This window comes from Oryx dammah, unplaced genomic scaffold, assembly GCF_014754425.2.
Source record: "Oryx dammah isolate SB20612 unplaced genomic scaffold, SCBI_Odam_1.1 HiC_scaffold_5, whole genome shotgun sequence".
NCBI lineage: Eukaryota > Metazoa > Chordata > Mammalia > Artiodactyla > Bovidae > Oryx > Oryx dammah.
The window spans coordinates 50717779-50740735 of NW_024070189.1; the positions used below are offsets into that span (position 1 = coordinate 50717779).

General features: G+C 37.0%; 1 protein-coding gene and 1 non-coding gene across 6 annotated transcripts in view; both read right to left on the reverse strand.

Annotated features, from left to right (window-relative positions):
• The window catches only part of SPINK5 (serine peptidase inhibitor Kazal type 5), an 85076-nt gene extending 62973 nt beyond the window's left edge, over window positions 1-22103 (reverse strand). For all 5 annotated transcript variants that reach the window (XM_040239753.1, XM_040239756.1, XM_040239754.1 and 2 more), the window contains exons 1-7: window positions 21985-22103; window positions 20679-20704; window positions 16804-16931; window positions 14882-14954; window positions 4793-4920; window positions 2630-2693; window positions 1406-1533 (exon numbers count right to left, since the gene is read on the reverse strand). In XM_040239753.1, coding sequence (XP_040095687.1) covers window positions 1406-1533; window positions 2630-2693; window positions 4793-4920; window positions 14882-14954; window positions 16804-16931; window positions 20679-20704; window positions 21985-22039 — 602 coding nt within the window. In that variant the 5' untranslated portion in view covers window positions 22040-22103. The remainder of the gene's footprint in view (window positions 1-1405; window positions 1534-2629; window positions 2694-4792; window positions 4921-14881; window positions 14955-16803; window positions 16932-20678; window positions 20705-21984) is intronic.
• On the reverse strand, window positions 9434-9504 carry TRNAC-GCA. The gene has a single exon. It is a non-coding gene; the product is annotated as a tRNA-Cys (tRNA).
• Window positions 22104-22957: the final 854 nt, after the last annotated feature.

The following is a 22957-nucleotide window of genomic DNA, read 5'->3' on the forward strand; positions in this document are numbered from 1 at the left end:
AAAGTTACGCTGAACTAAGCTTGGAAATCCTTTCAGATCTATTCTATAATTGCAGTCTCATCTTAGAAATAGGCATGACTATCTTAGTTCTATGGAGCAAGAAACCAACCAGGATTCACGGAGGTCAAATTCTCTTTTTTTAGCTAGGGAATGAAAAGAAACACAAAATCACAGAATTAGGGCAGGTTTGAGCACTGAAAGTGCATGCCTTGTAGATAAGAAAGTGGAAATGAGGCTGATTCCCTGTCTGGAAGCCAGTTAGTCTCTGCTTTGTAAACCTGAGAGGACATGCCCTTGAAATCCACAGTGTGCTGTGCTTAGTTGCTCAGTCGTGTCCGACTCTTTGCGACCCCATGGACTGTAGCCCATCAGGCTCCTCTGTCCATGGGGATTCTCCAGGCAAGAATACTGGAGTGGGTTGCCATGCCCTCCTCCAGGGGATCTTCCCGACCCAGGGATTGAACCCAGGTCTGCTGCACTTCACCCACTCCAGTGTTCTTGCCTGGAGAATCCCAGGGACGGGGGAACCCGATGGGCTGCCATCTTTGGCGTCGCATAGAGTCGGACACGACTGAAGCGACTTAGCAGCAGCAGCAGCTCCTGCATTGCAGGCGGATTCTTTACAGTCTGAGCCACCAGGGATACTCAAGAATACTGGAGTGGATAGCCTATCCCTTCCCCAGGGGATCTTCTTGGCCCAGTAATTGAACCTGGGTCTCCGGCGTTGCAGGCAGATTCTTTACCAGCTGAGCTACCAGGCAAGGCCTGAATTCTACAATAGCACACTGTGATTTTCAAAGACAGGTGCAAAGTTCTTTAATCCTCTGTCCTGATTTTTGCTTTGTTTAACAGCCAGAATATTAAAGACTAATTGGATCTTATTCATATCTGGGGCTCAGTGCTCAGGATAGCATCAGGTGCTGAGAGAAAGATTAACCCAAGAGTTCTTCCCTTTCATAAAGCCCACCCCACCTTTTATACAACTAATACATTTAGACACACAACATAACTTTCAAAAAGAGTATCTATACATGCCTGAATAAAGCAGTGCATGTCAAATGACTTATTTAGATTATTCCAGAAGAGAGCACCTTTTAAATTTTGAAATATTGTGCCTTAAACAACACTATGCATTTAAGTCATTATAATTAAACAAATAACAGTCTTGAATTAGATAACTAGTACAACCACTCTATCCACTCCTTTTAAGAAACATTATCAGATAATATGAATTAAAAAGAGAAGAAGACACTGTGGGAGCAGGAACCATTTCACCCTATAAAGACCAAGAATAACATGCTTCAGGAAAAGGACTTTCTTGCTCTGTGGGGTGGTTCTCAGAACAGCAACCAAGTGCATGCTCAACAGACTCACCTGGGAGCCTGCGAGGGGGTGAGATACTTACAAAAGCTCTGCGCACATTGCACACTTGTTGCCGTGCGTCCTTCCATCAGGACCACGAACTGGGTCATTTTCCCTTGTGCATCCAAGTCTTCCATCCTTCACATAAGGCCGAAAATCACTACATATATCCTGAAGAGCAGAGAAAGGAACTTGACATTTACCATCCTGATGGTAATGCTTACAACACTGTCTTCAGAAACTGTATAGAGCCCAGTGGCCCTCTGCCCAGGACACACTAGCTACCTGGAGCAGTGCCAGTGTGTAGAAGCAGATCATTAAGTGCTGTGTAATTCACATGGTTAACTACAGAGCTCATTTACTTGTTTATTCATTTGTTAGTAAACATGGATAACCTGTGATGCACTAGAACCAAGGTAGAACACAGTCCTTGCCCTGGACTCGTTCACAATCTACTGGGTGATACAGAGACTTTTAAAATACAGTGTGCTGCAGAGAACTGTATTGAGTATCCTATGATAAACCATAATGGAAAAGAATATTAAAAAGAATGTGTGTGTGTGTGTGTCTGAATCACTTTGGTGTACATGATATATTGTAAATGAACTGTACTTCAATTTTTTAAATGACAAAAATAGTTTAAAAGAATCTGAAGAAAAAAAATACAATGTGTTAAATGTCTCGGTGGAGGTAACCTCAGGTGCTGTACTTGCATATTGGAAAGTCACCAGACTTTGACTTGGGAAAATCATCCAACTATAAAAAATCAAGTGTGATGTGTAAGAGACACTCACTCACTTCCTCTATTATCACAGGCTCACAGAATTTTAGCATCAAAAGAAGGTATGTGGTCCGATTCTCATTGTAGATATGGGATCACTGGTAAAGTGTGGTTGAGTAATCTGCTTGAGATCCTGACTATCAGTGACAGGGGTTTCTACTCAGGTTCAGTAGCTGAAGTAGATCCCTTTGTACAACACATGCAGCTTCCTTTCTTTCCCTCTTTCCCTCCTTTTTTTCTTTTCTTTTCTTTTCTTTTCTTCATAGAAAGCAGAAATAGAGATGAAAGGTCTAACTACCAAAGTAATCCACTCCAGTTTCAGGAACTACCAGTTGCTTTTCATCTAAATGAGCAGTATTCTATTTCAGGTGCAGCAAGAATTCTTTCTTTCCAAACACCTCCATCAAAGAAGGAAGAAGAGAGCATCTTCTTTCTTTTCAAAGTCAGTCCCCCAGTGTTTCCCCCAATTCTGACATTTGTCCTCACCTGTTCTGGCTTACTGTTCTCACATTCTCCTTCACTTTTTATGCCAACTTGAGCTCTGGTTTCACTGGAATTCAAAGTTAGTAGACACAGCAGTTTAATATCATGGAACTTCTCAGCATATGCAGTTTCTTTTCATCGTATTTTGATCCTCCTTTGCTTTTGAAAATAGGTATCACATTGCATTCTTTACTTACTCTTTCTAATGAAATCCCATTTCTATAAATTACAAAGAAATTTGGAGAGCATGTTGGAGGTAAGATTCAGACTTGTAAGTGTTATTTCCAGATTTTTTTCCCCTGCTTCCAGAGAGGATCCATATCAGAATAGGTAAGAAATAAATCTTGTAACTAGATATTAGATGCCACCTAAGGAATTTTGTTGTTGATGATGATGTTATTTTAAATAATCAAATTCAAATGTATAGTATCCAGCATACTATTCTACCATTCTTTATTGGAGTTATGATAATATTTTGTTTTTCATGGAAAATACATAAGGCCCTAATTAATATTGTTCTGTCTAACAGAGCATTAAAAGCATGCCTGAGAACATAGTAGCACAAATATAAGATACATTTTCTATTCTAAAAAGATCTGTAGCATCTATATACCTATAAAAATATAATAAAAATAAAAGAAAAAAACTAAGTAGTTAAAACTGATAGGAAAAAAAAATTATACCAAAAGGTATCAGCTGAAGGAAAATATAAAAATTGAATTCCAGTGGCATTACAGAGTTTCTTAGCAGACAGAACTAAGAAGGAAATGCAGTGAGAAAGATGATTCTCATTGTATAATTAAAAAGTCATATACCAGAAATGAGAGGCTTAAATAAGCTCTCCACACAAAACATGGTAAGATTCCCCACATAAAACAAGGTCAGAACTAATACCCAGTGTGGTCATAGTGGTGTCAGAGATGCACTCCTAATAACAACTTGTATAACAACTTGTTCTTTCTGTGCCTATTTTTGCTTTCTGTTTCTTTATGTTGACCCTTGGTGAAAGTTGAAGATACAGTTTTAGTGTGTATTTCTGAAAATGCAATCATGTGAGAGATCAGAGTGATTTAATTCAGTTGTGCTTGGTAAAGATATTTATTATAAGGAGGGACAAAGCTTGTAGACCTCAAGACTGAATATTCGTCAGCATCTCTAACCTTCTCAAACATTGGTTGCTCTATTTACTAAAACTGAAGAGCAGCCAATTCGAGACGGAGATCATAAGCCAGAACCTGCAAAGCAGGTGTGCCGTCCTGTTGGCTGAAGACAGCTGATAGCCAAACCCAGCACTGCGGGCGGAGAAAGAATTGAACAAGAACAAAATGCAGGGCAGTGAGATGCTTTAGCTATATATGGTGAACACTGAGTAGATGGGTGGAGTTAAACATTAAGCCCCATTACCCTAATATGATAAATTACTGAGAATGTAGTAAGTAAGTATCTTTTGATGATTAAATCATTCTCTATGAAAAAAAGATATACCTAAATAGATAGGTAGAAAGAAACCAGATAGATAGATGTGTATATGTATGAAGTGAAGTGAAGTGCAAGTCGCTCAGTCGTGTCTGACTCTTTGTGACCCCATGGACTATACAGTCCATGGGATTCTCTAGGCCAGAATATTGGAGTGGGTAGCCTTTCCCTTCTCCAGGGGATCTTCCCAACCCAGGGATCCAACCTAGGTCTCCCGCATTGCAGGTGGATTCTTTACCAGCTGAGCCACAAGGGAAGTCCAAGAATAACAGAGTGGTTAGCCTATCCCTTCTCCAGGGGATCTTCCCAACCCAGGAATCGAACCAGGGTCTCCTGCATTGCAGGTGGATTCAGTACCAACTGAGCTATCAGGGAAGCCCGTGTATATGTATATATAAATATATATATTTGTGTGTGTATGTGTATACAGATGTAGATATATCAGATATCTGTCTACTTCACAGAAAGTGTTAACCATCTGATAAATTACACACAAGTGTGCTTTGTTAAATATAGAGTGTCGTATTGCATACATATTTTTTCTCGTAAGAATAGTAAAAGAAGTGATCCTAATAATTTATAGATGGCTAACTCCCACAAAATAAATTGTTACCTTAAAGATGTACAAAAAGTGTATCATAATTATACAGGGAACATGCTTCAGGGAGAAAACCGTCGGCGAATACTCACGCGTTCATAGCACACAGCGCACATCTGTTCCTGTATGTTTTCCCATCTGTGCCACAGACAGCTGTACCACCAAGGGTACAGATAAAATCCCCAGCCCTTTCTCCTTGCTTGAAATCATCACAATTCAACTGCAAGAGACATAATCAAGGAACATCAAAATGTAAGAGAGAAGATATTCCTCAGATACATAAATCAATTAATATTTTAAGCCCACAACAGTATAATACAGTGGGAAAGGAAAATATAATAAGGAGGTTACAGTGAGCTAACAAAATCATGAATAATAAAACATGGTCCAAGAACAGAGATATAGTCTAATTTCAAAGGAAATTATTTCAGTAAGATTTCAGACACCTGCTATCTGGGTGAGGTTAGCCAAGTCACTTCTCTGATATTTAGCAAACTGTTTGTCAAAATCTGCCTGCCTTCTCTACAGAGTAGTCATAAGGTCCAGTAGACAGTGATATGAAAGCTCTCTGTAAACTATAAGCTCCAATAAAGTTTTTATAGTATTATAGATTAGAGTAATGATCAAGAGCCAGATTGCTGGGTTCATAATTCTAAATCTGCCACTACTAGTTGTGTGATTTGGGACAGTTAATTAACTACTCTATGCTGTAGTGACCTCATTTGTAAAATGCATATATTACCAGATTCTCAGGATTATAAAGATATTTAAATGTATTGACACACATACAGCTCTTAGAACAGTACCAAACATATCCTGGCCATTTATTATTGTTGTTGCTGTTATTTTAAATGTTTTGTGTACTGATAAGCCAACAAAGCTAAACACCTTTTAGGGATGATGAGAGAAATTCCAAAATCTCTGCTCTAATAATATGACCTATACAAAGCGACAAATCTGTTTGGTGAGGAAATCAACAACACTAGGTAACAATTGAAGACTAGTATTCAGATCTCAGACTTGCCACCTACTCACTTCACCTCTTTGAACTTTACTTCCCTAATCTGAAAAATGGGAATTCACACCCAATCCACATTACAGGCTTGTGGTGGGAAAGAAAGAAATAGTTGTGAAACATTATTTGGCAACTCATCATTGTGACATAAGCTAGCTAAAGAACATACAGTTAACTTGTATTTAATCTCTATCTAAAACCAAAGAATATGATATCACATTTATCAAAAAAAATTGTTGCCATTATTGTCATGACAAAATGTTTTAAGTATCGATTTGAAAACTTAGAATATGGTCCTATGACCTAGTATGCCACACAATACCAAAGATAAAAGTAGCACAGATATAAATGTAAAATACATTTGTGAACCAGAAGATTACACAGAGGAACTCTCCTAGAAGACAATTAAAAAGGAAAAAGAATTTAAACTAGAAAAGAACATCTTTAAAACATAGCCCACTCTTCATGTCATATGTTTAGGAAGAAGTTAAAAATAGAAAACAGGATGAGCCGTGGCCATACGTGCTATGTTATTCGTTTGGTTGTTCATTTATTCCTCAAAACCCATTATATATTTGCTAGTCTCCAGGTATTCCACTAGACTATGACCCTAGCACAGCAAAAAAGAGAAATGGAATACATACTCCAAAGGATTTGCATTCTAGTGGGACAAGATAGACAGTAAACACAACTTTAAATGATAATAAGAGGTATGAAATATAGCACCCAGATGGTGGCTATTTTAAATATAGTGTCGAGACAGATCTTTCTGCAAAGGTAACATTTACTGTGAGATGAGATTAATGAGGAGGAGCCAGGCATTAAAGATCCGTGGGAAGAACATTCCAGGAATGGAGAATTGCAAAGGACTGGGGATAGGAACTAGATTCTCCTGCTTAAGGAACAGAGAGAAGTGTTGCTGGAGCATAAGGAAAAAGCAGGAGCATGAGGAAAAGCTCTTGATTTTCTCTCACAAATTATTTCTGGAGAAACTGCAGAAGCAAGGGGATAAGGATCCAAGCAATTAACTTGGGGCCATCCCTCTTCTGCCCCTTCACCAGTGAACTCAACAGCAGCTACTAAGTCACAGGTGTTGGCAGGGTGATTGGCAGATGAAAAGCCCAGGTGGGAGGTGGTGAGAACAGGTGCAAGCATTTACTACTCCACCTCCGCCTCCTCCTCCAGACTCCAAGGGCTGGTGGATCACAGCCCACAGAGAACACCTCTTGGTGATGCTGACAGTTTCTGAGAGCTTACAAATGGATTCCTGACCTGGTCAAGAGGCAGCAAACTAGAGTTAGCAACACTGGTTCTAGAACCTTCAGCTCTGGTACTTATCCCTTGTTCTCTCCTGACATTCACCAGGAGAGGCAGAGGCTGAAGCTTGGCCTTGAATATTTTCTAGCTCACTTTAGCAGAAAAAAAAATTACTAAACAAAATTAAAGTTGAAAAATACACAAATATAACAGGATAAGAAAAGTAACTGAGAGCAGAAGCAACAATAATAATACTTAATATATAGAATTCAGTCCAAATGCATCATAGGTAACAAAGAAGGACATTACATAAGGGAAGAAAATAACAAAGCATGATAATCATGAGCATATATTCAATAATATAGGTTCTAAATATGTCAAACAATAAGCAATAGAATGTAATCATTACATAAATCAATAACTGATATTAGAGGTTTTAACACATACTTCTCAGAAACTGACATATCAAAGGAAAAAATTAAGGTGCTTGAATTTAAGATGCTTAAGTTATTAGATTTTAATAGAAAACTACATCCAAGAAACAGAAAATAAACAATTTTTTCAGAACATATAAAACATTTAAAAAGCAGAATATTTATCAGGCCACAAAGTTTTATGAAATTCCAGAGGATCAATGTCAAATGGCCTATGTGCTTTGAACATAATTCAATAATATTAAAAGTTAATTTTAAATGGAAAATCACATATTTGAAAATCAAATAATGTATTACTAAATAACTTTGGGAGGGAGGAAAATTAAGAAATGATTGGCAAAGAATGACACATGAAAACACTTCAGGAACAAATCTGAGGTAGATAATCATGGATACCTTCAAATACCCTTGTCCTGAAACTTAAAAAATGAACATTTAAAGACCAAAGTATGACTCAATTCATTGTAAAATGAGCAGCAGAGCAGACATAAATAGGAATGAATGACATAAAGAACAGAAACTATAGAGAAAATAATATAGAAGCTAATGTTGGGCTTCTCTGGCAGTTCCGTAGTAAACTACTAACGCACATGTAACCTAGCGCCTGTGTTCCACAAGGGAAGCCACGCGCTGCAACTGAAGGGCAAGCCCCTGCTCAGTGCAGCTAGAGAAAAGTCCACACAGCGATGAAGACCCAGCATAGCCAAAAGCAAATTAATACTCTTTTAAAAATCTAAGGTTATAGTTTCTAGTACAGCTGATGAAAGAGAAGATAACAGTTTAAGGATAGCAACTTAGCACCCATACAGAATGATATTAGAAATAATCGTATCAACATTGAGAAACACAGTTGAAGCATACTGTGAGTATCTGTATGGATATCAAAATGGAGACATCGCTACAAAAATCATAAAATATCTACACTGGGGTAATAAGCAGGAGGAAAGTTGAACAGATGAATAAATATTAACTGATATATTAGTCTGAGATATTCTCTCCCTAAAAGGCCCCAGTTCAAGTAGCTTTAAAATCCACTTTTCTAAAACTTTGAATTCAAGGAGTATGTACTAGAGGCACAGTTGCTTTCTTTTCTTAGCATACAACAATCTCAGCCTTTTGATTGGGATGTCAAAACCATTTCACTTAATATAATTATTCATAGGATAGTATCTATATATGCTATGTTTCTATTTGTTTTCAGTACACTCTTGTTCTTTTTACTTCTTTATTCTTCTACTACCACCTTATTTTGGGTTAAATATTACTAGTGTGTCTTTTCTTCTCATGTTGATTTTATGTATTTATTATACATGTCATTTCTTTTTTTAAATTTATTTTTAATTGGAGGTATACATGTCACTTCTGATTGGTTACTCTGGTGATTATAATAAGCATCCTAACTGATCATAATTTACTACCAATTAATACTTAATTTTAGTAAAATATAGAAACTTTGCCCTAATTGTAACTCTATTTTCTCTATCCCTTTTTGTACTGTAACTATTATGTATGTTTTATATTATTTGTATACCCCATAAAACAGCATTATAATCATTGCTGTATATAATATCTTCAAAAGAAGCTAGGTGAAAATAAGCAACATATATTTATAGAGTATACCATATTTACCATTTCTAGTGATTTTTATTTCCTTGTATAATTCCAGGTTATCATCTGGTGGTCATTCCTTTCAACTAAAGAACTATATTATTACTTGTAAGATCTGTAGGCAACAAATTCTCTCAGATTTCATTGATATGGGAATATCTTTATTTTGCCTTAATTTTACAGGATAATTTTTGTGGATATAGAATATTGGTTAACATTTTTTTTTCTTTCAGCACTTTGAGCATCTCATTCCATTACCTTCTGAACCTCATTATTTTAAATGACAAGTGAAGTGAAGTCACTCAGTCGTGTCCAACTCTTTGCGACCCCATGGACTGTAGCCTACCAGGCTCCTCTGTCCATGGGATTTTCCAGGCGAGAGTACGGGAGTGGGTTGCCATTTCCTTCTCCAGGGGATATTCCCAACCCAGGGGTCGAACCTGGGTCTCCTGCATTGCAAGCAGACGCTTTACCACTGAGCCACCAGGGAAGTCTATTTAAATGACAAGCCAGTTATCAATTATAACCTGTATATATAATGCATTGTTTTTTCTTTTGCTGCTTTTAAAATTCTTTCTTGAGCTCAGCATTTTCATCATGAGGACCCTAGGTGGTGGTGGAGGTATTGTTTAATCATAAGTCATGTCTGAGTCTTTTGTGACCCCATGGACTGTAGCTGGCCAGGATCCTCTGTCCATGGCATTTTCCAGCCAAGAATACTGAATTGAGTTGCATTTCCTTCTCCAGGGGATCTTCTCAACCCGGGGATGGAACTCAAATCTCCTGTATAGGCAGGCAGATTATTTACCACTGAGCCACCAGGGAAGCCTGAGCCTAGCTGTAAGTCTCCTTTATTCTATTTAGAATTTGTTGAAATCCTTAACTATAAAGATTAATCTTTTCATCCAATTTGATACATGAAAGTGAAAGTCATTCAGTCATGTCCAGCTCTTTGCAGCCCCATGGACTACACAGTCCATGGAATTCTCCAGGCCAGAATACTAGAGTGGGTGGCCTTTCCCTTCTCCAGGGGACCTTCCCAACCCAGGATCCAATACAGGTCTCCCACATTGTAGGTGGATTCTTCACCAGCTGAGCCACAAGGGAAACCCAAGAATACTGGAGTGGGTAGCCTATCCCTTCTCCAGGGGATCTTCCCAACCCAGGAATCGAACCAGTGTCTCCTGCATTGCAGGCAGATTCTTTATCAACTGAGCTCCCAGAGAAGCCCAGTAATTTGATACATTTTAAGCCATTTTTTTCTTCAAATGACTTTTCTATCGAGTCTCCCTCTTTTATTTCTGACATCCCTGTTTCACATGTATTGATATACTTGTCTGAAGGACTCTGTGACTCTGTACATTTTGGGTCAATATTTTTTTCCTTCTGTACTACTTCTGTTAAACTTTATTAAGCTATCTTCAAGTTTCCTAATTTTTTTAACATTTGCTTTTATTTATTTATTTGGCTGTGCCCAGTTTCAGCTGGAGCACACAGGATCTTCAATCTTCATAGCAGCATGAGGATCTTTAGTTGTGATACGCGGACTCCTACTTTCAGCATAAGGATTCTTGGTCGCAGAATACAAGGACTCTCAGCCACGGTAGGTGGGATGTAGCTCCCAGACCAGGGATTGAACCAGGGCCCCCGGCACTGGGAGCACAGATTCCCAGCCACTGGACCACCAGAGAAGTCTCCTACGAATTCTTTTTTAATGCAGTCTCAGAGCTGCTTCTCCCTAGATCTGTGTAACTTAGCAGCAGGCCAGCGATTCGACACAGTTTATGAACAAACTTCTCAAAGCCAGTAAAGTTTTCATCCTCCAAGACGGACCTATGTATGTATGCTGCTGCTGCTAAGTCGCTTCAGTTGCGTCCGACTCTGTGTGACCCCATAGACGGCAGCCCACCAGGCTCCCCCGCCCCTGGGATTCTCCAGGCAAGAACACTGGAATGGGTTGCCATTTCCTTCTCCAATGCGTGAAAGTGAAAAGTGAAAGTGAAGTCGCTTAGTCGTGTCTGACTCTTAGCAACACCATGGACTGCAACCCACCAGGCTCCTCTGTCCATGGGATTTTCCAGGCAAGAGTACTAGAGTGGGATGCCATCGCCTTCTCCGATGTATATATGAGAGAATATTAAAAACTCAGGCTATTTTTATATCTGCCTCAGCATTTGCTTTTCTTGGGGATATTCTTGTGTCTTTTAAGTGCTTGCACATAGCTTCATGATTGGCCAGAACTTTGTGAATTGCTTAGTCCCTTTTTGCTTCTGCTGCCCCTTTATGAAGACTTAGCCAGAAATATGCTTACTGCTACAACCCTAAGATCATTCTCCTTACTGGAGTAACCAAAAATATCTCTGGATATGACAGTTGCCCACAACTCCAAAATAAACCCCTTTCAACATTGGCAATGCAGTTACTGATCCATATAGTCTTCTCTTCTTTGGTAGACTCTTCATATCAACCAAGCCATGGGAGTAAGATGTGACTATCATTAAGCAAGAAGACCATAGACTCCCATCATTCTTAACCAAGGTTCAAGAGTTTTTCAAGCATAATTGATTATCAGATTAACATAGGCTGCTGGTCAATTTCTAGAGTGCTAAAGTGGTTATTTTACTCAATTTTGTGTAGCATTATTGTTGTTCCTTGGGGAGGGAATTTGCTGAATCCCTGATTCAGCAATAGTTTGAAGTGCCACCCTTCAGGGTAATTTTACATTGATTCCCAACTACATGAGAATAATTAAAAGGGAAAAGTAGAGAATCGTTTACACTTATAAAAAATAGCTTCAAATTTTCTAAATATTAACAATGCAAATTCAACAGTGTACTAAAAATACAATGTGATTAGTATGATTTACTCTGAGAAAATAATGATTTAGCATTAGTGTGGTTATCCAGAAATGTATTATATTAATTGATAGAAAGAGAAAAATTGAAAAGGAAATTATAGAACTTCTATTATTTGCAGATGATGTGATCAACTTCCAAGAAAAATACAAGAAAATTAACATGTAAAAAATAATAAATAACAAGGTATCATACAGCCTTTTAATATAAGATCAACTTACAGAAATCAATAGAATTTGTCTATGCCAACAATAATCAGGTAAAAATACCATAAACAACAAAAATACCACTCAAAAGAGCAGCAAAATTGCCAATTTTCTAGGTCTTAGCAAAAACATAAAAATACCTGTGGAGAATATTTTATGGATCTCATAAAGTGAAGTTGCTCAGTCATGTCCGACTCTTTGCAACCCCATGGACTCTAGCCTACCAGGCTCCTCCCTCCATGGGATTCTCCAGGCAAGAATACTGGAGTGGGTTGCCATTTCCTTCTCCAGGGGATCTTCCTGATCCAGGGATCGAACTTGGGTCTCCCACATTGCAGGCAGACACTTTAACCTCTGAGCCACCAGGGAAGCCACAAAAATTACATGAATTAATGATATGATATTCTATGCCTTTGGCATAGGAAAGTTACTATTGTAAAAAGTCAATTTTATGCAAATTAATTTATAAATTCTCTGTAGCCTGAACTATATTGAGTTCCCAAACTCAAGTTTGATTTTTTTATAAACTTAGTAAATTTTTTTATTTCAAATATTTATGTGGAAAATATATCACCTGTGCATAGGTAAGTAAACTTTGAAAAAGTGAGAAAGAGGAATTGCTTTATTAGTTATTAAAGAAATGAATTAATATGAACAAATGAGAAACCTAGAAACACATACATGTAACCCTATTTAATATACTAGAAAGCTGGCAACCTAAATCAATGAGAAATACTGAAAGAATGAACTGATCAATTAAAAAACAAAAGTTTCTACATAGACCAAAGATGTTAGTGATTAGAAATTATGGAAGTTCAGAAAACTTGGGTGGTAGGAATGGAAATCATGAAAGGAGTCAAATTGAAAAATTATTTGGAGGCAAAACCAACAAGTTTTGTTGATGGAATGGATATCAGAATTATAAGGTTAAAGAATGACGGATACACTAATGAAGAATAGATTTGATGATGTAAGAGAGAGCATGTCTGTAGGAGAAACTTTCTTGAACGGGTAGAGCATCTTATTCTGAGAGTAAGAGGCAGGGTTAATTTTTGATGGGAGAAATCTAAACAGAGAGAGTAGATTGTTTTCTTTTATAGTCAGGAGAAAAATAACAACAATAAAACTGTATAGTTACATTAATCTATTCACAGACATGTAAAAATCTAGACATAAATTACTTTAAGGCACACAGTCAAATATTAACTGCCTTAATTTATAAGTAAATCATTTCCTAGGTAGCAAAATATGTAACCATAAGAACTTTACTGAGAAGTCAAAATTATAATTCAGGCATAAAATGATAACAGAGAAATATAATGTCTTGATATTCTAGAATTTTCTTAAAAATCTTATTTTAAAATTCAGCAAATATATGTCTATATATGAAAACATATCACTAGTAATGTTTTTAAACAGTAGTATTTAAAATGATGTGTGTGTGTGTGTGTGTGTGTGTGTGTGTGTGTGGTGTGTTTGGGGGATTTTTGTCACTTACTTGTATTTTGTATTTTTTTAAGCACCATTGATATATAGGCTTTTCATGATGAAAAAAAGAGGAGGAAGAGGAGAATGGATTTTACATTATAAGCCTCTCTCTAAATGTGACAAAGAAAGGCAGATTTGAAAAATCAAGTAAACTTTTCTGACCGGCACAGATTTGGGAAGCATAAAAGCAGCCCCCTTTTCCTCAGTTATTGATCAGTTGCATGGTGACTGTGTTATTGTTTTAAAAGTGAGACAGTTTGAGCCCAGGCAAGGACTTTGGTTGACTAGGTCTATTGTGGAAGCTGAGGTGCTCAGACAGTCCTGAGTAACACTGACAAGGAAGATGTTAGCTTGGTTAGACCAGGGATATTAAGGTAATTTGGGTGTACCTTCCTTAACTGATCATTTTAGTTATGTGTCAGAGGCACAAGAGGAGGAAGAGAAAGAAGATATTGGAGAAGAAGCTACATAGGAGAGCTGGAATAATATGACTAGTTGTCAGAACACGTTGTGATAGCCCCAGCTTTGTCAATACCTTATTGTGAGATGTTGTAGGCCAGCCAGAGACGTTGCCCAATCAGGGCTTAGAATTTTTATTTTTTTAAACAAATAAAAATCTTTGTATAATGAAAAAATTATGTATAAAGGGAAGTGGTTGTGTGTTGGGTTGCATCTGTATAGTTTTTATTTTATTTAATTTAAAAAAATTTTTACCACAGAACAGTTTTCTCCAACAAATATTAGCCTGAATCCCGGTTTGCAAAATAGATATAAACAAGCCAGTCTACTTGAATTAGAGGAAATCTCCAAGTATTCGAAAATATGTTCAGAGGAAAAGAGAAAGGAAATGAGTCACATGTCTGCTAACACATGTTAAACACTGTAGCTGACCTTTTAAATTTAGATTCTCATTTGATCCATGTTCTATGTCAAAAGTGAATAAACTGAGGCTCAGAGATACATAAATTGTCCAAATTCTGAGACTTAAACTTAGTTCTTTAGTCCAATGAAGGCCTTGTTGGAACCAAGACAGGAGAGTAGGAATGAGAAATGACCATGCCAGGCAGTCATCACACTGGTTTACTCTTAGCATCTGTTAGTGCCCAGAATGTTTTCAGAGTTGAGTCATGGGTTGGGCCTGTGGACAAGCTGTACCAGATATTTAGCCCACCCCTGGACTAAGCCCTGTTCACTCCCTTCTAAGTAGCTGGCTTCACAACAGGCTTCACAACCTAGTAATTAGGAAATAAATAGATCTGAATAGAGTTGAATGTGATCTCCAAAGCAAATATGACAAGTTGACTCAAAATAGTCTCACCTTTCCTGGGGCAGTAGCCCTGGAGGCTCTTGTTAAAAGCCTGGACCTTTTCTGGAATCTTGCTTCTTTTTCCCTGGAAGATAGCAAAGAATAGAATAGCTCAGACATGCTTGCTCAATTTTTAGGACTAACATCATACACGGTAAACTGAATTTTGGCTGTTCTCAGCCCAGTCTAACTTGTCAGAAATGGAAGTATGTCCAGAAATGACCACAGGTACCACAAACTTCTCCTTAGTACTGAAATACATCCATCTTAAGTGTATTCCTATTGAAAGCAACAATCTCTATTGTTAACTGCACAACACACTGCTGCTTCTGCTGCTGCCAAGTCTCTTCAGTCATGTCCGACTCTGTGAGACCCCATAGACGACAGCCCACCAGGCTCCCCCGTCCCTGGGATTCTCCAGGCAAGAACACTGGAGTGGGTTGCCATTTCCTTCTCCAATGCATGAAAGTGAAAAGTGAAAGTGAAGTCGCTCAGTCATGTCTGACTCTTAGCCACCCCATGGACTGCAGCCTACCAGGTTCCTCCGTCCATGGGATTTTCCAGCCAAGAGTACTGCAGTGGGGTGCCATTGCCTTCTCCAGCACAAGACACTACCCACCTTAAATACTGCCGAGATCTAGGTGGTCACCAGCTCTAAAAGCCATTTGTACCATTTTTAGAATGCTCTCTTTGAAAGGCTATGTTCACATCAACCCCAAATCTGCTCGCCTGTCTGGTCTTAGGCTTCAGCCTCTTAAGGACCCACAGAGCAAACTGAGCAATCTAAAGAAAACCTTAATGCCTCATGCAGGCTCCTTCTTTCCAGGTTAAGAAACCAAGTTTATCTCAATATAATTTACATAAGTAACATAATAACTGACTGAATGACTTCAAAGTGATAAATAACCTGCCTTGCATATTTAAAGGCATTGTATTTTTGTTTTATTTCTCAATAAATTTATTCTACTCATAGTTTCAGTCTCCTATCAAAACATCCTATGTTAACAAGTAGAAAACTCTTTAGTAAGTAATACACCTACTGGTTTACATTCAGCTTTCAAAAGACTAAGGATTCTTCAGCTTGCCCTGGGACTCTCCCCTCCCTAAATTTTGCCCTGCCTTCCTTCATCTTCCAAAATGTCTTCATTAGAAGCATATGTGATCAGAGCTTTGTTATCCCAATATTAATAACTATGTCAGATAAAATCCCTTGACACATTACCAGGAATAACATAATTATCTTCAGTGGGTTAGCTTAGTGTTGTTTTGGTACCAGAGTTGAAGTTTTGACGATCAGAGACTGAGAATGAACTCCCTGTTCAAAAGTAAATTTTCTTTGATTTGAGGGTTTTCCTTTTCCAACCCAAACTTTTTTTGGGTGTCACTGGAGAGAAGGAAATTAAGTTAGGAAGCATCACAAAGATGTCAGTAAACTTCCAGGATATTAATTCTGTGTTTCAGGCAGTTGGAAGCCACAATCAATTCTAGAGTCCTTTCATGCTAGCATAATCCTAGATGTCTAAAGCCCTACTGGCAGCTCCCAGAGTCAGGGTATATCCTACTTCTCCTGGTTGGCTCTCACATCATTCTCAGGGGTACAACAGTGTCAGGTCTTAACAGGCCCAAGAATCCTTTTCTCCCAAGGTGAGAAAACTCAACTTGGAACTACATCCTCAAAAGACTATTAAGTACTACATAAAGTATTGATACTGAGCCCTCTGGGATATTTTAGAATACCATGAGTGATTATTAAAATCTTTGTGGGTGAGTGGCATTTATCCAACTTTACCTGACAAAAGGTATCATCTGCTGAGTATTATTATTTACCAACTTAGATTCAGAAAAATATACATGACAGAAAATAAAAATAATATATTGAGTTCACAGAATAGTGGTAATTCAAAACACTTGAAAGAAAGATAAATTTTACTCACAATATCATTTTGCACATAGCACATTTGTTGACAAACATTATTCCATCAGGACTTTGAAAAGACTTTTTATCTTGGGAACAGAACAGTTTTCCATTTTTCATCAATGCTCGATATTCACTGCATGTTTCCTTAGGAAAAATATGAAAAAAATGTTTACAGAAACCTCATCACAGCAAATTTTACCTTCTAAGAAGAGTGTCATTTCATAACCACTACCCTCTTTGTATGGAAGACATTCACTCAACTTGATACAGATAATACAAATAAAAATAATGAATCTGGATTGTCTGCTGGAGACTGAAAATTCACCTAAAAGCATTCATCTAAAACCATATTAGCAAAATGGAAAGAACAAGGGACTTGGAGTCAAAAAATATGAGCCTGTATGACAGGGTTCTCATTTATAAGTCCAATAGTCATGGCAAATGAAATTCTCAAAGGCCCACTTATAAGTATACATGCTTCATAAGTTTCATGTGGATTAAATATCATAAGCATGTAAATCCCTCAAAGAGGGCCTGATACTTTGTGGATATTCAATAATTAGGTTCTCTACCTTACCTCTTCTTCCTGCTTAGTATAGTTGTTGTTGTTGCCATGCTTATTATTAAAATATGCTAAGCTCATACATATAAAAATGTCTAATATCATAGTTCAATAATAACTGTCATTGAAAGGCATATGTAAAGGTTGCTGAGAAGGTGAATTCAATATATTTAATGAAGGCCTGCTATATGACACTCAATTTTTTTCTAGGAGCTTAGTATTAATGGTGGGTGCATTTGCACTACCTAGTAAAGCACTGATTTTAAATATTACATTACCTATTAGTTTAAGAAATTCACTGGTCTATATTTTGTTTTGTTTTTATTTTGAAAAAAGGCTTCAATATCCTTGTAACAGAAAAAATAAGTAATTAAATCAAGCCTCTGATCCAGTGCTGACAATTGCACCTCTTCCAAAGGATTGATTATAGAATTCTATTCAACCTCCTATATCTTTATAGTAATCATTCAGTCAGTCAACAAACACTTACTGTGAAGATACTATACTCTTCTAGGTGTCATGGATATAGCAGTAAATAAGGCAGAAGGATCCTTGGCCTAAATGGTGTTTACCATCTAATGGATAATGATGTACCTAACCCAGCATCCTACACTTGGGAGGCAAGTGATAGCATTTGCAGAATGAAGAATGATTAATGGTGAAGAAGAATACATAACTTCAGAGACCAGCCCTGGGAAATTTTGCTAAGGCTAACCTACTAAGAAATCTCTTAAGATTATGATCACCAACCAGTGATTTTATCTGAGTAGCACAACAACAGTTTGTGGCAGCAGACTGACAACTAGGTCTCTTGAGATCCATATCTGGTCTCTGATTCTGTAGTATTTTATGCCGATATTGCAAGTTACTCCTTAACTGGCTGGATATAACTGAACCTACAAAGTCCAGATAAAAAACCTGTCATGGAATGAGAGAAGAGCCTGGTGTCTTTGTAATAGAAATATATTTCTTGTGAGGCAGGTCTTAAAGAACATACTAAAAACAAAAATTCATGAAGAATGAAGCTTTAAATAGTTTCAACTGAAACTACTGGTCAACTGAAAAAGAACATTATCAACCAAAATAATTCCTGAATTGGATTTCTCCAATATCACAATTAGATAAATTCCTAAATCCGAGAAAGGCCCTCTTCTCTCTCCTTTTTTTTTTTTTCACACAAATGGACAACAGAGTCCCAGAGAATAGGTTTAGAAATTTGTTCACAGTTTGTAATCAGTAAAGATGGAACTCAGTGCTATTCTTCTGAGTTATGAGGTTATCCAGTGTATTCTCTTGGGCAAGAGAAAAAGTCCATAAAAATGGGAAGAAACTGTTTCATTTTTCTCTGGGAAAAGTGAAATAGCTTCCCAATGACTGTAATAGAGAGGGTTGAAACAGGAACAGGTCTGGACCATAACGGGTCCTGAGGTGGCGAGATGACTTCTCTGCAACTGTTTACTTACGATATAATTTCCAGTCTTTGGCTCAAATTTGTTTTGTTTGTTGCTCTCTGTGTTTTCTCCACTTATTTCAGAAAAACTGGAGCCCTGTAGGGCCAAGCTCTTGTGTTTTCTTTCACTGGCTGTGATATCCATCTCACTGTCTTCCATTGTTCCTCCCCAGGCATCAAAATAACCCCCCAGGAGCTGGCGTCACCCCTGCTCTATGTTAAAGCACCAACAAGGTTGATGTGGCTTTGTAATTACCCTTCTGGGATGACAAATGTAAGCATTTGGTAAAGATCCTTGTAGATCACTCTGGTGCTTTTCTGTGCTGCTCTGGCTCATGTTTGTAACATTCAGCATGTTTTTATGGCACTAGAAAGACCTCGAGCTACCGAACTTGGAAAATAAAAAAAATCCAGCATTGTAACGAAGACCAAATCAATAGTTTTCATTTCTGACAAAATATTCAGACTATGATCTGAATTATTTCCAGATAAATAATCACTTTTCATATTCTTTTTGCTTTTGCCAACATAAGAGGAGGCTAAATTTCTGTTTTTAAAATGCTTTTCAGTGAAATAACAATTTAACAGTATGCGAAATATCAGTGCATAATTTGAAGTATGCACTGGAAACTACCACCCATTATCATAGACTCTGAAAACAGAAACGTATTTCTTCATGCATAGTGAGATTTACACAATACCCTTCTTTTTTGAGTATAACATATCCAAACAAGCATGCTCTTTGAGTCTCAAAAATCCAGTCTTTTTCCCTACCCTATCATCCTACTCTACTTATGCAATGGAAGTTTCTGAACCTTCAGCAAACTTCAATGAAATAATAGAGACTATAATGGAATTCTCTAGAATATTCCTGTAATGTTTCTTTAAAAAAAATAGTTAACAATAAAATACAGCAAGAGTATTTTAATCATGTTTATGAGTTTCGGTGTAGAAAACAATCTTTGTACTATTTTATTCTTTTAATGTTCATGATCTTTGAGAGACAGTAAATATGTGCTACATAACCAGAAATATTTAAATCTGAAATAATGGCACAGTTGTGCATGCGTGTATGTGTGTGTATAATTGGCTCTCTCAATGTGGCTTTCAAATATATTAAAAAATATTTAATTTCTATAGAAATTAAACACAGGTGCTTCTGTTCAGTCTGCCGTGAGTTGCAAGTATCCTCATGATTCACTCCCTCTGCATCTTATGCTATCCTTGTTCTAAGGCTATCTTCTCAGAGGAAACTTACCTGACTATTGAGAACTGATACCATTTCCATCCACAGAAATTCCTATCTTCTATCCTTTTAGCACTAATCATTATTTAATGTACTGTATATTTTGCTAAGTTACTTATTAACTTGTCTGTTTTCTTCCCTTACAATGTAAGCTCCATGATGGCAGGATTCTTTTTTGTTTTTATATTCCCGGCACCTTAAAGATGCTCAGTAAATATGTACTGAATGAACTATATACACTGAATATATACAAGATATACACAGCTCCTTTTTGCATAGTGATCACAAGAAAACTTATTTCAGCTTCCTGTGTGTGTCATGATTTTTTCAGCTGTTAAGCTGAACAAGAGTAATTCACTAATGTGTTTGTTTGTGGAATTGTAAAGCATTCCTTTAGTGTTGTAGACAACCTCTTGCCAACCTCTGTTATCATTAATGCATTGACACGTGTGTGTGTGTGTGTGTGTAATTTATGCCTTGATTCATAAAGACCTGTTTCTGTGTTTTTTAACAAAGCTATTAGTGCCCATCAGTATAATATGTCTGTATTATTAATATGAAGGTGTTGGTCACAGAACATTTTTCTTCAGGGATCTTGGAATGAATTCAATGAACAGAAAAAGCAGGACTAACCTGATTTACATCTTCACTGGCAGCATCTGGGACAAAAATACAGAAACCAAAGTTAAGGGAATGTACAACATTTAATAAGTAAAACGAACAATCCACTGAGTGTAGAATCTTGCTTATTTTAACAACAATATATTTTAAAACCACAAATTGATTTGAATACATTAAAATGCACCATGGCAAATAAAGTGAGGGTGTTGCACCGGCAGTATATACAATAACAAAGATCTCTCATTCATAAAGTGCCAATTTCTTTGAAAAATAATATTCATATACTTTCTGAACCCCTCAAAATATCTAACTTCTTAAAAAATCCTTTCAGAACAAAGTATTGTAGTCTTCTTTTAAAATTATAACACACATATCCAATATATCAGTCACAGTTTTAAGTAATAATGTAGCATAAAGTTTATATCCTATATACATAAAATTAAATTTTCTGGATTCTGATAATACTGTCTCCTTATCATAGCCACAGAATTTAGAGATCTGGTAAATATTATGATTAATTAAAATCACAGACCAATACGCTCTCTCATTAACAGACTTTTTTTGTTACCAAGACACTCATTTTAGGAAAGTGGGTATCATTTGTGTATAATAGTCTCCTCACTCTCCATCTCTGAGGTTTCCTTTTAAAATTTGTAAACACTTCATAGCAAGTTAAGTCTAGGTAATCTGTGTTCCCTTCAAATTCAGATAGCAAAAGCAAACACCTATCTCCTGGCACCCATAGAAGACCCTTACCATGTAGAAGAAATACTTTCAATTCATTTAGGATTTGAAAACACAAAAATAAAATTTGCTAGATAGCATACTGGTTTAAAACCAGATGACTGAATTTGATTTTTTAATGTTTATTTATAAGTAGAGTAATAAAGTATACATATTAAGTACATCTAAGTTTTAAATATCTGTTGTATACATAATTCATATAATTATGTTTCACACATTTAATATTCTAAATATGTATAATATATGTATAATTCATATCACTATGAACTTATATGTTTGGTGAGGGGAATATAGAGAAGACTGTATTAGCTTTTCAGAATTAATGTTGAATTAATGGAAGAATTTCTGATGGATAAAAATTCAGATTATCTCAAACTACATGTCCTTTTTAAAGATACCCTGTTTAGAAAGTTGCATATGTAATTCTTCAAAACTCTATGTCTGGCAAGATAGTTCAGGGTTTTGTATACACATGCACGCACACACAGACTGAGGAGGGAGGAAGGGAGAGAAGTCCCTGCCTAGAGATTTGGAATATGTGGCAAGAGGCTTAGGTTACAGGCAGAGTGCTCACCTTGTATGAGACAAACAGCCAGGGTCAGAAGCATTGGCACCGCGGTTATCCTCATGTTGAATGATGATGTAAGTTGGTTACCAGCCTGCTCCTTGCATTGCTCACCAGCTGGTGCTCTAAGACTGAAGCCGTGGAGATGCAGCTCACTTTTATAATATAACTGTGGGTAACACCCACAACAGCCAACACTGAAAAACCAGTTGTTCAAGGTCATGCTAAACTTAATATAACACATCAATTTAGTTTCCATCTTTTAGGATCCTGTCAAGGTGGCAGATTTGCACAAAAGCTATTTCTAAAGTAGTTCTAATGTGTTTTCAAGATATCTGCCCTAGAAGGCAAGAGATAATGTCCAAAACTCAAAGTTTAACACTCCGGAGTCCAATATGAGAGCTGAATTTCTCACCAACCCTAGACACATTTCCTCATACACAAACGTGTTTCTAATTCAGCTCCCTTCCTAAGTGAGAAGGGAGGGGAAAATAAGGCAGATGGGTTGTCCTACAAGTCAGGTAAAGATTTAAAGACATCTGGAGAAAGCTGCTGATAGCAGGAGCACCTAGGGTTCCTTTTGCTTCCATCTGCATCTGTTCTAGAGTGTTTCAATTCAGTGTCACAGACTCATATATAAGTTATAAAATGACCCTAAGGGATAACTATCAAAACTCAAACACTGAAGACATGGGGAAACAGAAACTAACAGAAGAAGCTATGAGTTTCCCAAAAGCACGCCCTTGAGATGGAAGAGAAGACCACAATTCCAACATTTTTTCAACTCCATATGCTGCTTCACCACTATACATTAGTAAAGGCAGAAACATGTGAAATCGAAACTTGTGCACAGCTACTCACATTCTCCACCAAAAAAAAAAAGCTTGTACACAGCTACTTTTAAAGTTTTTCAATCTGAAAGACATTTTAAATGTACAAGCCTTATCTGTAGTCTAGCCAAACATCATAATCATAAACATTA